Genomic DNA, 15,830 nt, shown 5'->3' with positions numbered 1-15,830 from the left:
CCCCAAAACACACCACCAGATGTGGACCTGCCCACCAGAAAGACAAGATCCAGCCTCATCCACCAGAACACAGGCACTAGTCACCTCCACCAGGAAGCCTACACAACCCACTGAACCAACTTTAGCCACTGGGGACAGACACCAAAAACAACGGGAACTACAAACCTGCAACGTGCAAAAAGGAGACCCCAAACACAGTAAGATAAGCAAAATGAGAAGGCAAAAAAACACACAGCAGATGAAGGAGCAAGATAAAAACCCACCAGACCCAGCAAATGAAGAGGAAATACGCAGTCTACCTGAAAAGTAATTCAGAATAATGATAGTAAAGATGATCCAAAATCTTGGAAATAGAATGGAGAAAATTCAAGAAACATTTAACAAGGACCTAGAAGAACTAAAGACGAAACAAGCAACGATGAACAACACAATAAATGAAATTAAAAATACTCTAGAAGGGATCAATAGCAGAATAACTGAGGCAGAAGAACGGATAAGTGACCTGGAAGATAAAATAGTGGAAATAACTACTGCAGAGCAGAATAAAGAAAAAAGAATGAAAAGAACTGAGGACAGTCTCAGAGACCTCTGAGACAACATTAAGTGCACCAACATTCAAATTATAGGGGTTCCAGAAGAAGAGAAAAAGAAAGGGACTGAGAAAATATTTGAAAAGATAATAGTTGAAAACTTCCCTAATATGGGAAAGGAAAAAGTTAATCAAGTCCAGGAAGCACAGAGAGTCCCATACAGGATAAATCCAAGGAGAAACACGCCAAGGCACATATTAATCAAACTGTCAAAAATTAAATACAAAGAAAACATATTAAAAGCAGCAAGGGAAAAACAACAAATAACACACAAGGGGATCCCCATAAGGTTTACAGCTGATCTTTCAGCAGACACTCTGCAAGCCAGAAGGGACTGGCAGGACATATTTAAAGTGATGAAGGAGAAAAACCTACAACCAAGATTACTCTACCCAGCAAGGATCTCATTCAGATTTGATGGAGAAATTTAAACCTTTACAGACAAGCAAAAGCTGAGACAGTTCAGCACCACCAAACCAGCTTTACAACAAATGCTAAAGGATCTTCTATAGGCAAGAAACACAAGAGAAGGAAAAGACCTACAATAACAAACCCAAAACAATTAAGAAAATGGGAATAGGAACATACATATCAATAATTACCTTAAATGTAAATGGATTAAATGCTCCCACCAAAAGACCAGACTGGCTAAATGGATACAAAAACAAGACCCATATATATGCTGTCTACAAGAGACCCACTTCAGACCTAGACACATACAGACTGAAAGTGAGGGGATGGAAAAAGGTATTCCATCCAAATGGAAACCAAAAGAAAGCTGGAGTAGCAATTCTCATATCAGACAAAATCGACTTTAAAATAAAGACTATTACAAGAGACATAGAAGGACACTACATAATGATCAAGGGGTCAATCCAAGAAGAAGATATAACAATTGTAAATATTTATGCACCCAACACAGGAGCACCTCAATACATAAGGCAAATAATAACAGCCATAAAAGGGGAAATCGACAGTAATACATTCATAGTAGGGGACTGTAACACCCCACTTTCACCAATGGACAGATCATCCAAAATGAAAATAAATAAGGAAACACAAGCTTTAAATGATTCATTAAAGGAGATGGACTTAATTGATATTTATAGGACATTCCAGCAACAGAATACACATTTTTCTCAAGTGCTCATGGAACATTCTCCAGGATAGATCATATCTTGGGGTCACAAATCAAGCCTTGGTAAATTTAAGAAAATTGAAATTGTATCAAGTATCTTTTCCGACTACAACGCTATGAGACTAGATATCAATTACAGGAAAAGATCTGTAAAAAATACAAACACATGGAGGCTAAACAATACACTACTTAATAAAGAAGTGATCACTGAAGAAATCAAAGAGGAAATAAAAAAATACCTAGAAACAAATGACTGGAGACATGACAACCCAAAACCTATGGGATGCAGCAAAAGCAGTTCTAAGAAGGAAGTTTGTAACAATACAACCCTACCTTAAGAAACAGGAAACATCTCGAATAAACAACCTAACCTTGCACCTAAAGCAATTAGAGAAAGAAGAACAAAAAAACCCCAAAGTTAGCAGAAGGAAAGAAATCATAAAGATCAGATCAGAAATAAATGAAAAAGAAATGAAGGAAATGATAGCAAAGATCAATAAAACTAAAAACTGGTTCTTTGAGAACATAAACAAAATTGATAAACCATTAGCCAGACTCATCAAGAAAAAAAGGGAGAAGACTCAAATCAATAAAATTAGAAATGAAGAAGGAGAAGTAACAACTGACACTGCAGAAATACAAAAGATCATGAGAGATTACCACAAGCAACACTATGCCAATAAAATGGACAACCTGGAAGAAATGAACAAATTCTTAGAAATGCACAACCTGACAAGACTGAATCAGTAAGAAATAGAAAATATGAACAGACCAATCACAAGCACTGAAATTGAAACTGTGATTAAAAATCTTCCAACAGGGCTTCCCTGGTGGCGCAGTAGTTGAGAGTCCGCCTGCCGATGCAGGGGACACGGGTTCATGCCCTGGTCCTGGAAGATCCCACATGCCGTGTTGCGGCTGGGCCCGTGAAGCTATGGCCACTGAGCCTGCGCGTCTGGAGCCTGTGCTCCGCAACGGGAAAGGCCACAGCAGCGAGAGGCCCGCGTACCGCAAAAAAAAAAAAAAAAATCCTCCAACAAACAAAAGCCCAGGACCAGATGCCTTCACAGGCGAATTCTATCAAACATTTAGAGAAGAGCTAACACCTGTCCTTCTCAAACTCTTCCAAAATATAGCAGAGGGAGGAGCACTCCCAAACTCATTCTACGAGGCCACCATCACCTTGATACCAAAACCAGACAAGGAAGTCACAAAGAAAGAAAACTACAGGCCAATATCACTGATGAACATAGATGCAAAAATCCTCAACAAAATACTAGCAAACAGAATCCAACAGCACATTAAAAGGATCATACACCATGATCAAGTGGGGTTTATTCCAGGAATGCAAGCATTCTTCAATGTACGCAAATCAATCAACATGATACACCATATTAACAAACTGAAGGAGAAAAACCATATGGTCATCTCAATAGATGCAGAGAAAGCTTTCGACAAAATTCAACACCGATTTATGATAAAAACCCTGCAGAAAGTAGGCATAGAGGGAACTTTCCTCAACATAATAAAATCCATATATGACAAACCCACAGCCAGCATCATCCTCAATGGTGGAAAAACTGAAAGCATTTCCACTAAGATCAGGAACAAGACAAGGTTGCCCACTCTCACCACTCTTATTCAACATAGTTTTGGAAGTTTTAGCCACATCAATCAGAGAAGAAAAGGAAATAAAAGGAATCAAATTGGAAAAGAAGAAGTAAAGCTGTCACTGTTTGCAGATGACATGATACTATACATAGAGAATCCTAAAGATGCCACCAGAAAACTACTAGGGCTAATCAATGAATTTGGTAAAGTAGCAGGATACAAAATTAATGCACAGAAATATCTGACACTCCTATACACTAATGATGAAAAATCTGAAAGTGAAATCAAGAAAACACTCCCATTTACCATTGCAACAAAAAGAATAAAATATCTAGGAATAAACCTACCTAAGGAGACAAAAGACCTGTATGCAGAAAATTATAAGACACTGATGAAAGAAATTAAAGATGATACAAATAGATGAAGAGATATACCATGTTCTTGGATTGGAAGAATCAACATTGTGAAAATTACTATACTACCCAAAGCAATCTACAGATTCAATGCAATCCCTATCAAACTACCAGTGGCATTTTTCACAAAACTAGAACAAAAAATTTCACAATTTGTATGGAAACACAAAAGACCCCGAATAGCCAAAGCAATCTTGAGAACGAAAAACGGAGCTGGAGGAATCAGGCTCCCTGACTTCAGACTACACTACAAAGCTACAGTAATCAAGACAGTATGGTACTGGCACAAGAACAGACATATAGATCAATGGAACAGGATAGAAAGCCAAGAGATAAACCCACGCACATATGGTCACCTTACCTTTGATAAAGGAGGCAGGAATGTACAGTGGAGAAAGGATAGCCTCTTCAATAAGTGGTGCTGGGAAAACTAGACAGGTACATGTAAAAGTATGAGATTAGAACACTCCCTAACACCATACATAAAAATAAGCTCAAAATGGATTAAAGACCTAAATGTAAGGCCAGAAACTATCAAACTCTTAGAGGAAAACATAGGCAGAACACTCTATGACATAAATCACAGCAAGATCCTTTTTGACCCACCTCCTAGAGAAATGGAAATAAAAACAAAAAATAAACAAATGGGACCTAATGAAACTTCAAAGCTTTTGCACAGCAAAGGAAACCATCAACAAGACCAAAAGACAACCCTCAGAATGGAAGAAAATATTTGCAAATGAAGCAACTGACAAAGGATTAATCTCCAAAATTTACAAGCAGCTCATGCAGCTCAACAAAAAAAAAACAAACAGCCCAATCCAAAAATGGGCAGAAGACCTAAATAGACAGTTCTCCAAAGAAGATATACAGACTGCCAACAAACACATGAAAGAATCCTCAACATCATTAATCATTAGAGAAATGCAAATCAAAACTACGATGAGATCTCATCTCTCACCGGTCAGAATGGCCATCATCAAAAATCTAGAAACAATAAATTCTGGAGAGGGTGTGGAGAAAAGGGAACACTCTTGCACTGCTGGTGGGAATGTGAATTGGTACAGCACTATGGAGGACAGTATGGAGGTTCCTTAAAAAACTACAAATAGAACTACCATATGACCCAGCAATCCCACTACTTGGCATATACCCTGAGAAAACCATAATTCAAAAAGAGTCATGTACCACAATGTTCATTGCAGCTCTATTTACAATAGCCAGGAGATGGAAACAACCTAAGTGTCCATCATCGGATGAATGGATAAAGAAGATGTGGCACATATATACAATGGAATATTACTCAGCCATAAAAAGAAACGAAATTGAGTTATTTGTAGTGAGGTGGATGGACCTAGAGTCTGTCATACAGAGTGAAGTAAGTCAGAAAGAGAAAGACAAATACCGTATGCTAACACATATATATGGAATCTAAGAAAAAGAAATGTCATGAAGAACCTAGGGGTAAGACAGAAATAAAGACACAGACCTACTAGGGATGGACTTGAGGATATGGGGAGGGCTTGGAAGGGTAAGCTGTGACAAAGTGAGAGAGTGGCATGGGCATATATACACTACCAAACGTAAAATAGATAGCTAGTGGGAAGCAGCTGCATAGCACAGGGAGATCAGCTCGGTGCTTTGTGAGCACCCAGAGGGGTGGGATAGGGAGGGTGGGAGGGAGGGAGACGCAAGAGGGAAGAGATATGGGAGAAAAAAGAAAAATCCTTGTATAACTTTGCAAGATGTCTCCAGTATTTCAAAAACCAATGTGAAAGGGGAAAATTAAGTGACAATTACAGCCAGTTTGGCCTTTTCATTCAATTTTGAAAAACCATCCACACAGGAAGTATGCTATTTGCAAAGGAATGCTTACATACAGCTGAAAACCACTATCTTTTTATCATTTAGAAACAAAACACAAAAAAATTCTAAGAAATAATTTTTAAAGCACAAATGCATGAATAACAAACATGAGGACAGGAAAGTTGTCTATTTCTATAGTATAAAGCAGAGCCAAATACAATCTCTATTTTAATATATATTCGATCCCCAAACTAAATGTCACTTTTTATTTGTGTATAAATAGTGCTTCTCCTTACTCAATTAATTTAAAATACATGTTAAAGAGGGAAAAGAAATTTTTCTTTTTATATTATGAATATCATTACAAACTGTATTCAAAATGTATGTTATAATGTTTAATAGGAAGTTACTTTTTACTATTTAAAATCACCTTATCAAAACTAGGATACATTTTTTAATGTGTAATTAAGGTAGTCCACAAGATTATACATTTTTGTGAAAGGATTTGTGAATCAAAAAATATAGGAAACACTGGTCAAGAGGTTACTTTTGTGTCCCTTAACAGCACCTGACACAATTTCAGCCTCTAATGCTTATAGGCTTATTAATAAACAAATTAGAAAATCCTTAATTAGAATGTAAAAAGTACCAAGAGGAATTAATTGGAAAATTCATTCAACTTAATAACTGTACACCGTTAATGTCAAGTTCTAAAACAATAAAGAGGCAATTCAGCCATAACTAAAATTGACTTCTATAAGTGAAAGAGAATTCTAGATAAGTAAACACGTTAATAAATAGCCTGAATTAAGCTTCACTCAAAATGTACTTGAAAAAAAAAATGTACTTGAAAAAACAGAAAACTTAAAGAATTAAAACCTGAAAGGATGAAATCAAACCACGGTCTCAGGTATTAAAAGAAAAGCAGTTAAAGGGATATGACATCAATAAAAGGAGGAGAAAGAAAAAAGCAAGGTAAATAAAAGAAATTCACCCTAAGGAGGAAAAATTAGAAAAAGTCAGGCTAACAATAAAGGGCCAGTTTGAAAGTATAGGGAGAAAAGGAAAAATGGAGGGAAGAAAGCAACAAAACGAAGGATTAGATTAGTATATAACATATGAATAAGGCAGTTTTGCCATCATGCATTTGGGAAATCACAGAAAATAGTAAAGAGTATAAATGAGAAACAAGTTTCATAATAGGTTAGTGGCTGATGAATTTCTAGATACAATCATTAGGGAAAGTACAACCACAGGTTCATTTCAGTTTTAGGAACAAGATTGTATTTAAAGAGAAAAACCAATATGATTTCTGTTCAACCACGCTAACAGGTACCTACTTCTATATTTAATTCTCAAGATAAAGATAACCTACAAATTTATTAAATAAGTTAATCACAATTAGTAAAACCTGTTTTGATCATAAACATACTCTGCTTTTTTCCTATATATTTATCTGTCTTCTATACTGTAGTAAATAAAATGCATTTGCCTATCTTGGGAACCTTTCACAGAGGTAAAGTTTAAATGTCAGATACCTGCTTTCAAACATATTAGGCAATTATATTAAGACATTCATGCTAAATTTTTCTTTTTACTCAATAAACATATTTTTACCTTTTCATCTAAGTAAACTCTTCCAGGAATCAGCCAAAAGCTTGAAAGGTCTGTTATGTATTTTATATAAAGTTTCCACCCAAAATAACATAAATTCACACAACATAAGCACATATTTTGTTGATTCTTCCCATAATCCTCTCTTTTTTCCCTGTCACATATCAAGGGATGAATAACTGCCATTCAATGACTTGGCTCTCAACACAGAACAGTCTTCACTGCAGTAACCTCAACATTCCACATAGTGGGTCCCTCATGGAGTGAATTTCTGATAAACTGGGGGACCAGCATGATACGATATTTTCCAGACCATTCCCAATTTTCATCATCAACACTTACTGAGTATTCACCAAACAGCAGGTTCTAAGAATAGGCAGCGATGTCACTGTCCTCACCCGCCCGGTACTGGCCCCACTTTCTGGTGACAGTGTGTTTTCCGTTTTCCTTCCCCTTTCTCAGTCCTTCCATCTATGAAGTTGGACCCTCATCCCCCAGCTCCAGAGAGGTACTCAACTCAGGTCTAATCAGTCAGAACATTCCCAGGACACTAGCCACAGTGACTGCTTCAGTAAAGGACAAGGGACCAACCAGCGAGACTCTCACTCTTCCTTATCTGTTACATGCTCCTAAGGAAAAGTTACTCTTTTCCAGTGTGATTTAGCTCCTGGAGACATCACATGAAGAGAGCCTGCCTGAAAGTGAGGCCAGTAAAGAGAGGAGAGAGACCAACTGGTCACCTGGATCTACCCACATATGAAGCCAACAATATCCCCTGGACTTTTCTGTCACATAAACCAATAAATCTCTCCCATTTTTTTCTCTTAAGCTTGTCTGAGTTGGGCATCTGTCACTAAAAGAACTTTGATAGAAATTGTATCCAATACAATTTACAAATAGAGTGACAATTAATGAGCCTCTGAATGTGAAACTAGATAAAAAGAGCTAAAGTACAGGGCAGTGAGAACAGCCTGATCCTGAGCTGAAAATTGGCAATCCCAGTTATGCAGTATCAAAGAAACAAGTTAAAACTACTGCCCGCGGTAACAGGGTTTGGATCATGTGCCCAACATGATTGGAACATTGGGAGATTCGGTATTAAAAAGTCAGTAATTTAGACCATGTTATCAATTCCAAGAGGATAAGGCCCAGGTAGGGGTAAAATAGGTGAAGGGGATTAAGAGTTACAAACAGCCAATTATAAAATAAATAAGCCACAGGGATGTAATATACAGCATAAGGAATATGGTCAATAATACTACAGTAATTTTGTATGGGAACAGATAGTTACTAAACTTATCGTGGTGATCATTTCATAATGTACGCAAATGTCAGATCACTATGTAGTACACCTGAAACTAACATAATATTGTACATAAATTGTATTTCAATCAAAAAACAAAACAGGGAATTCCCTGGTGGTCCAGTGGTTAGGACTCTGTGCTTTCAGGGCACGGGTTCAAACCCTGGTCAGGGAATTAAGATCCTGCAAGCTGTGCAGCACGGCCAAAATAAATAAAATAATAAAATACAAAAACAAAACAAGAGGATAAGGCCCAAACTCCTTGGTATGGAGTTTAATGATCTGGCCCTAGGTCCCTCTGTATGTTAGGAAGGTTTCTGAGCAAGACAGTGATACATGTTCTCAGGGGATTATATGACACAGGGTAGAATGTATTCTGGAGGTGCAAGAAACCAGCCAGGGTGCAACAGAGGCAGGTCAGCAATAAGGTGAAGGGCCAGGTGCACTAGGATGGCAGCAGGAAAAATGGAAAGGAACACATTTCTAAGACTTTAGAGAAGGGAGAACAAACAGAAGGAGCAAAAGATTACTCCTAAGTTTTGACCTTTGGTTATCTAAAGTAGAATTTGCTACTGAAATAAGGAAGTACAAAGGAAAACACTATTTTTTTCAATGAGGATAAGAAGTTTGGTCTTCGATGTGGCTTAGTATGAGGTGGACAGCACAACATCCCAATAAAGATGCCCAGCAAACAGTGGAAGACAAGACAATGAAATTCAGGAGAAATAAAAGGACAAAAGACAAACATGGCAGTCATATAGGTACAGATGACTTTTTTTTAAGTCATAAAGAATATATAGCAGAACTTCATTCCTTCATTCAACGATAGTTATTGAGCACTATGTCTCAGCCACTGCTCTAGGCTCTGGGAATATAACAGTGAGCAAAACAGATAAAAATTCCTGCCTCATGGAGCTTATATTCTACTGGGAAAAACAGACAAGTCTAAATTTGATTCATGAACATAAATTTAGGGCTTCAGGTTAATACTTCTTAGTAATTACTGTAAGCAAAATAAGTATTTATTTTACCTTCTTATATCAAATTTTATTTTCCAGAATTTTCACTTCACTAGTTAGAAAAACATATTTATGTCCTCAGGCCAGTAGCCAGACAGATTCAAGTAAATTAAGATTTTTTTTTTTTATGCTAGCTTTCCTATTGTAACAAACCTATTTTCCCTCCTTTGTTTCTCAGAGTGTTGGGATTATGTCAGCCCTTCCAAATAATGTCCATAAAGGATGACTCGACTCAGAAAAAATGAGAGGCCAAATGGTATAAAGGAAAGCATATGTTTGGGAATTAGACAAGGCCTGAGTTCAGATCTCAGTTTTTCACAAGTTGTGTAACATTGGGCAAGTTACTCTGTATCTCCAAGCTTCGGTTTACCCAACTGTGAAATGGGAATAACTTCACTCTAAGGATTAAAAAGAATAATTTCTAAAAGGCCCTTGACACAACACCTGGAAAAAATGGAGAAATGCTAGAAAAATGGAAGCAGCTACTGCTGCAACTATTACTACTACTATTACTGCAATGTGCTGTGCACAAAACAGATGCTGAATAAATGCCTTTCTTTTTCTTCTATAGACAGTATTAATATCATGGGCAACTATAAGGCTCTAATTCAGCAGGTTATTGTATTCTAACCTCCCAGAAGTTGTATACAGGAACTTAAAAGAATTAAATGCGTATTAATTTCATAAATGAGCTTAACATCTTTATTTTCTAACTTAATGTGATATATTTATCCTCCAAACAAAAGTTTCGATGGTGATATCACAAGTAGAAAAACATGATTACTGAATCACATAAAAATGAATGGAAGTGGCATTGCTTTAGAAATCATCCACCAAAGATTTCATAGTTATTTTTATTAAACTGACACCATTAACTTTATCCTCTGTAATTAATCATTTCTATAGTATCTTATATTTGGAAAAAAAATTAAGTGATTTTCTAACTATAACCACACAATAATCCAAATTGTAAACAACACCCTCAGAGTTGTCCTGAAGATTAAATGGCACAATATACATGAAAATGCCTGATCCAGTCCGTGGCATGTAGTATGGACTCAGTATGATAACTTTAGTGAAATCTAACCCTCTTATTATCCTACATTCCTTTCAATTAATAAAAAGGACCTTATAACAGAAATTGTAACACAGGATTTATGGAACTAAAAGGCTTAAAAATCACACCAACCTAATGCTGACCCAAACCAGAAAGGTATTCATTCTAATGTCTCGAAGTTTAATAACAAAGAGGTTTGTAAGTTAAATCAAGACCCATACCAACACATAATAAAAACCAACATTTCACTCTTCCCCTAAAAAATCCTACAACTAAAAATTTAATGAAAGGTTTTTTTAAAGCCTAGAAATGTAAGTTCCTCTTACTTTCACTTTTTTAAAATATTGCTTCTTTTTTTTTAAGATTTATTATTTATTTATCTTTGGCTGCATCGGGTCTTAGTTGCAGCATGCAGGATCTTGGCTGAGGCATGCGGGATCTTTTGTTGGGCACACGGGCTTCACTCTAGTTGTGGTGTGTGGGTTTTCTCTCTCTAGTTGTGGTGTGCAGGTTCCAGAGCGCGTGGGCTCTGTAGTTTGCGGCATGCGGGCTCTCTAGTTGAGGTTTGCGAGCTCAGTAGTTGTGGTGTGGGCTTAGTTGCCCGTGGCATGGGGGAATCTTAGTTCCCTGACCAGGGATCGAACCTGCGTCCCCTGCATTGGAAGGTGGATTCTTTACCACTGCACCACCAGGGAAGTCCCTTACTTTCCTTTTTTTAAAATGCAAATTCCAGAATCCCACAAAATATAATGAATTATCAGAATAAAGGTCATAACTCTTTGCCCAGGAAAGAGCACTGACACCAGCTGGAACTGGCTCAAGTGGAGTGTCCACAACAACCAGGGGTGCCCCTTCACTCACGGATGACGCCATTTGAGACAACCAGTGTCAGGACTGGATGTTCCCCCTAACAAGTAGCTTTTCTCCAATCCTCTGGACTGTCCACGTGAACACTTGGACCTGCTTTCTCTATATGTAGATGACTCCAATACTTACACCTGTCCCACAAGGTAGAAACCCTGTAAACACTCCAATCTCAGTATGTGCAAAATTAAACATCTCAAATCTGCTCCTCCTGTGTCCCTGTGTCTGTTAATGGTAACACCGTCCTCTCAATCAACTAAGATAGGATCTAGTTTTCTTTCCTTCACCATCCCCCTCTCTCTTCCCAAGAGCAAGCCAGTTTCAAAGAAAGATCTGTCATTCACCTCTACAATACCACCGAGCACCTAACCCTGCCTCCATTCCCACAGCTTATCTCAAGTTCTCGTTACTGCTGTCCTGACCCATGTCAACAGTTCCAATCTAGTTGCCCACCATCTCTCATGCTTAAAGTGAGTCCACCTTCTCTGAACATTAGACAGACTGATCTAGCTATATATATCCCTCCCCACCCTGTGGGCCCCCACGGTCTACTAAGGCATCCCAGATTTTCAGAACTTGAAGAACTCTCCTCTGACCCAACCATCCATTCACTTGATCGTGGAAGTTCCTCAAATTCAAAATGGTCTGGCCCCATCTTCAAGGCCATTCCTGCTCTGGCGCCAATCTAAAAGCCTGTAATGTCATGAAAACAAGATGAACTATGCTATTCTACTGCTCACAGGCTAAAGGTCAAAATTCTCAACCCAACCAACAGGGCTCCACAAGGCCTGGCTCCTATCTCACCAGTCTTGCTCCCCTTTGCTCTCTCTGCTCCAGCCACCTGGCTTTCTATCCATCCTGCCATGATCCCTCTCATCTCCAAGCCTCTGTACGTACTGGACCCTCAGCACCCCACCTCCCATGTAGGTGGTGGCATTTCACCCTTCAGATCTCAACTCAAAAGCCACTTATTCAGACACTAACCTTACCTTTCCAAACTAAATCAAGTCCTCCGTTTGCCCCCTCCTATTCACTTCCATAGCTTTAAGAAAAATCATAAGAAATTGATTACTGTTCCCAAGCTAGAATGTAAGCTCTGTAAGAGCAGGACTGTGTCTGTCTCGTTAACCACTGTAATCTCATAACCCAACCCAGAGTAGCCCTCAACAAGTTTGTGTAGATTAATGTAGTTCATAAACCAGAACCACATTACCCAGAACCCTAAGTAAAGGTACAAGGCTGGCCCTACAGTACACTAGTCTTGAAATCACTTGCTTTCTCCATAACGACAAAGAGCTCAGCTCTTCAACGTTCTCCGTGTTCCCTTGAAGATCTGACATTACGTGAGTCTATAATTCTACGGTTCCAAACTTCTCTCTCGCAATTCTCTTCTATATACCCTGGCACTAGCAATACTTTACTTTCTGGTCTCCACAATTTTGTTTGCATCCTTTGTTCCATCTGAAATTTTTTTCCCAGTGCCACACTTCCAAATCCTACTATCCTCAAGTACTCAAATCCAACGTCACCTCCTCCTCAAAATATCCCTTGTACCCCCTCAGCTAGTCACACCCTCTCTGCCCCTGAATTCCCACAGGTTCTCCCTTACCTCATTCAGGTCTCAGATCAAATGTCACTTCAAATGAGTGCCTTCTCCTAAAGTTACCAACTGGTTATAATTGTCTATCAGGCCATCCTGACTTACCTTCTTGACAGCACTTACCATTACCTAAAATTATTTGTTCTTTTCTTTCACTTATTTATTTACTTCTTGTCTGTCTCCCCACTAGAATGTAAGATCTATGAGAGCAGGGACCCTGCCTGTCTTGTTCTTCATATTTCCCCACTCTTCCCTATCTGACATCAAAAAAATTCAGTAAATATCTGCCAAAAGCATGAATGACTCTGTAGCCCTTATGATTATGGTTATCTATGTACAAATCTTTCTCTAGCTATATTCCAAACTCCTTGTGGACTAGGCCAAAGTCTGGCTAATCTATTTGTTTGTATTATCCAGAAATCCTTGCACAACTAAAGCAAATAATAGTTAACTACTAATTAATTAATGAGTGATCTCTCCAAGAGGTACTGCCCTGAACCAGGCCAACTCAGAACTCCATATTCTCCAGAAACCAGGGCAAACAGGAACCTCCTTCGATGCCCTCTCCATGACAGACCTTGTTCCAATCCGCCTCCTCCAGTGAGCTTCCAAAGGCTAGTTTCTTCACTTTCCTTTAGCCAATAACCGATGGTTCTTCTATCTCTAATATCTCACAATCCTACCCTTTTCCCTTCTATCTCCAGACAACGAAGCTCTCCCAGGGCCCTGTTTCTTCGGAGTACCCCACATCTCCAATCAGTCCAGGAACTCATCAGGCTCTAGAGAACGAAGGGATGTTCCAAAGAAATGTTTAAGGAAGACTGGCTCTCTCACCTTTTCTTTTATACCTCGTTTTTCCAAAAGAGGCCCAGTTTCAGAGACTGGCTTTGAAACTCTTCGGGATCCTAAGCTTTCGTCCCATGTAGTCCGCCGCGCCCAAACCCCTTTGGGGTGCCCCCACCCTTGCCTCGAACCTTTTCAACTTCTCTTACAGGAAGACCCCAGGCCAGAGACGATGACCTCCCAGGAAGCAAATGGTCCTCAAACACCATGGGGCGGCCCTATCCCCCCCACTTTCTGTCGGGCAGCCGCCTCCGGCCTGGGGCCGTCTCGAGCGGCCCTTAAGCCTCGGCCTCTGGCTGAGCCCTACCCTCCGACACCCCCCCCACACCACTCACCTGAAGCGGCCCCCGCAGTGCTGGCATTGCTCGCCCACCCAGCCGGCGGGGCAGACGCACTGGCCAGTGCCAGGATTGCAGCGGCCGCCGTTGACACAGGGCCGGTCGCATTCCTTGGCCTCTGCTGAGGCTGAGCCCGACACCGCCGTCGCTGCCGCCGCGGCCTCAGCCGCCCAGGGAAGCAGCAGCAGCGGCGGGAGCAGCAGCAACAGCAGCAGCCGCCGCCGCCGCCGTGGGAGGCGCAGCCGGGTCCCCAGCCCTGGCCTCCCAGCCCTGGTCGCGTCCCAGTCCCGGCACCGCCTGCTGTTCCTGCTCCCGGGCGCTGGCGTCGCCACCGTCCTCCTCCTCAGCCTCGCCTCAGTCGCCGCCGCCACCATCTTCCCGGGGCTGAGACGGTGCCCCACGAACACATATACATACACACACACACACACACACACAAACACACTCACACACACAAACACACTCACACACACACAAACACGCGCGCGCGCGCGCACACCACAGGGCACAACCGCCTCTCCTTCCCCTGGCCGTGCGGGGCGGGGCTGTGCGGACGGTGGCTCGGGCGGTCAATCCTGAGGGCGGGGCGGGAGCTGCGCGGGACGAGGGGTCGGCGCATGCGTGCGTGGGCGGGGCACGCGGCCCTGGAGGCAGACCTCTAACGCGGATCCTGGGATAAGGCGAGGCCTTTCCGACCTCTAACGAAGCGCCCTAGTGCTCTAGTTTTATCCCTTAGCCCGGCGAGGCAGACCCTGAGTAGCGGTCCTGAAGCACCCTTTTCCCGTTCGCTGCCTCGGATCCGGTCCCTCTGCTAACCAAGCCAGCAGAGTTGAGCGCTGCGGTCCCGAAGACCCCGGCGCCGGTCATCGCTCTACCCCAACTCTCGCTGCGGGGCAGAAAGGGCCTAGGAGTCAGCGTCGTGGTGTGACGCTAAGTGCGGTACTGTAGCAGTGCTGCCTTTGAGCTTCTGCTTTGTCCTCTGTAGTATAGGGTTAACGAAGTAACACCTGTGTTAAGAACCTAGCGCATTGGCTATGCTCAATAAATGCCTAGAACTGAAGACACAGTGCGCCTCCCTTGATACAGGCTGATTAAGTAGCAGACCAGACCACACACCTTTAATCCTGTACAGGAAGTTTGAGGTTACCTTGCTCCCCGCTATTTGCCCTCCAATCATCTCTGAAGAAAGGGCAGCATAAAATTAGGAACTGGAGCATCCCCCCTCTCCCCCCTTCATACACAGTTCTGCTCCTGGAGCCCTTCTTGTCAGGTAGTTTGTTACTTTGGTGACCCCCAGTGAAACATGCCTCCTGGCAGTACAACCTTGTGTGGTCCCTGACCTGGAATCTGGACAGACCTGTGACTCGATTTAACTGAAGAAGAATGTGGGGCAAGTGATGATGTGCCAGTTCCAGTTCTGAGCCTTTAAGAACAACCTAGCAATCTTGATCTTGAGCTCTTGATAGTCCTGAGCTGCAGCTGCTTTTCCACCTTGCTGCAGAGAGACCACATGGAGGAAAAGTAGGAACCCAGTTATCACCAAGAACTGAGATCCCAGACACAAGAACCTGGTGGACCCATCCCAGCTGAGGGACAAAGTCACTGAGGGAAGAAGCCATTGTTCCAGCCATCTC

At 41.1% G+C, this 15,830-nt stretch overlaps 1 protein-coding gene across 3 annotated transcripts in view; it reads right to left on the bottom strand.

Moving 5' to 3' along the window:
* The window catches only part of ATRN (attractin), a 175,848-nt gene extending 161,092 nt beyond the window's left edge, over positions 1–14,756 (bottom strand). For 2 of the 3 annotated variants that reach the window (XM_033415733.2, XM_049698757.1), the window contains exon 1: positions 14,194–14,756. In XM_033415733.2, coding sequence (XP_033271624.1) covers positions 14,194–14,570 — 377 coding nt within the window. In that variant the 5' untranslated portion in view covers positions 14,571–14,756. The remainder of the gene's footprint in view (positions 1–14,193) is intronic. The other variant, XM_004285303.3, reaches the window with a different exon arrangement.
* Between the last annotated feature and the right edge of the window lie 1,074 nt (positions 14,757–15,830).

The sequence above is a fragment of the Orcinus orca genome, chromosome 16 (assembly GCF_937001465.1).
Source record: "Orcinus orca chromosome 16, mOrcOrc1.1, whole genome shotgun sequence".
In the NCBI taxonomy this organism is placed as follows: domain Eukaryota; kingdom Metazoa; phylum Chordata; class Mammalia; order Artiodactyla; family Delphinidae; genus Orcinus; species Orcinus orca.
This window is presented reverse-complemented; position numbering and strand designations above follow the sequence as displayed.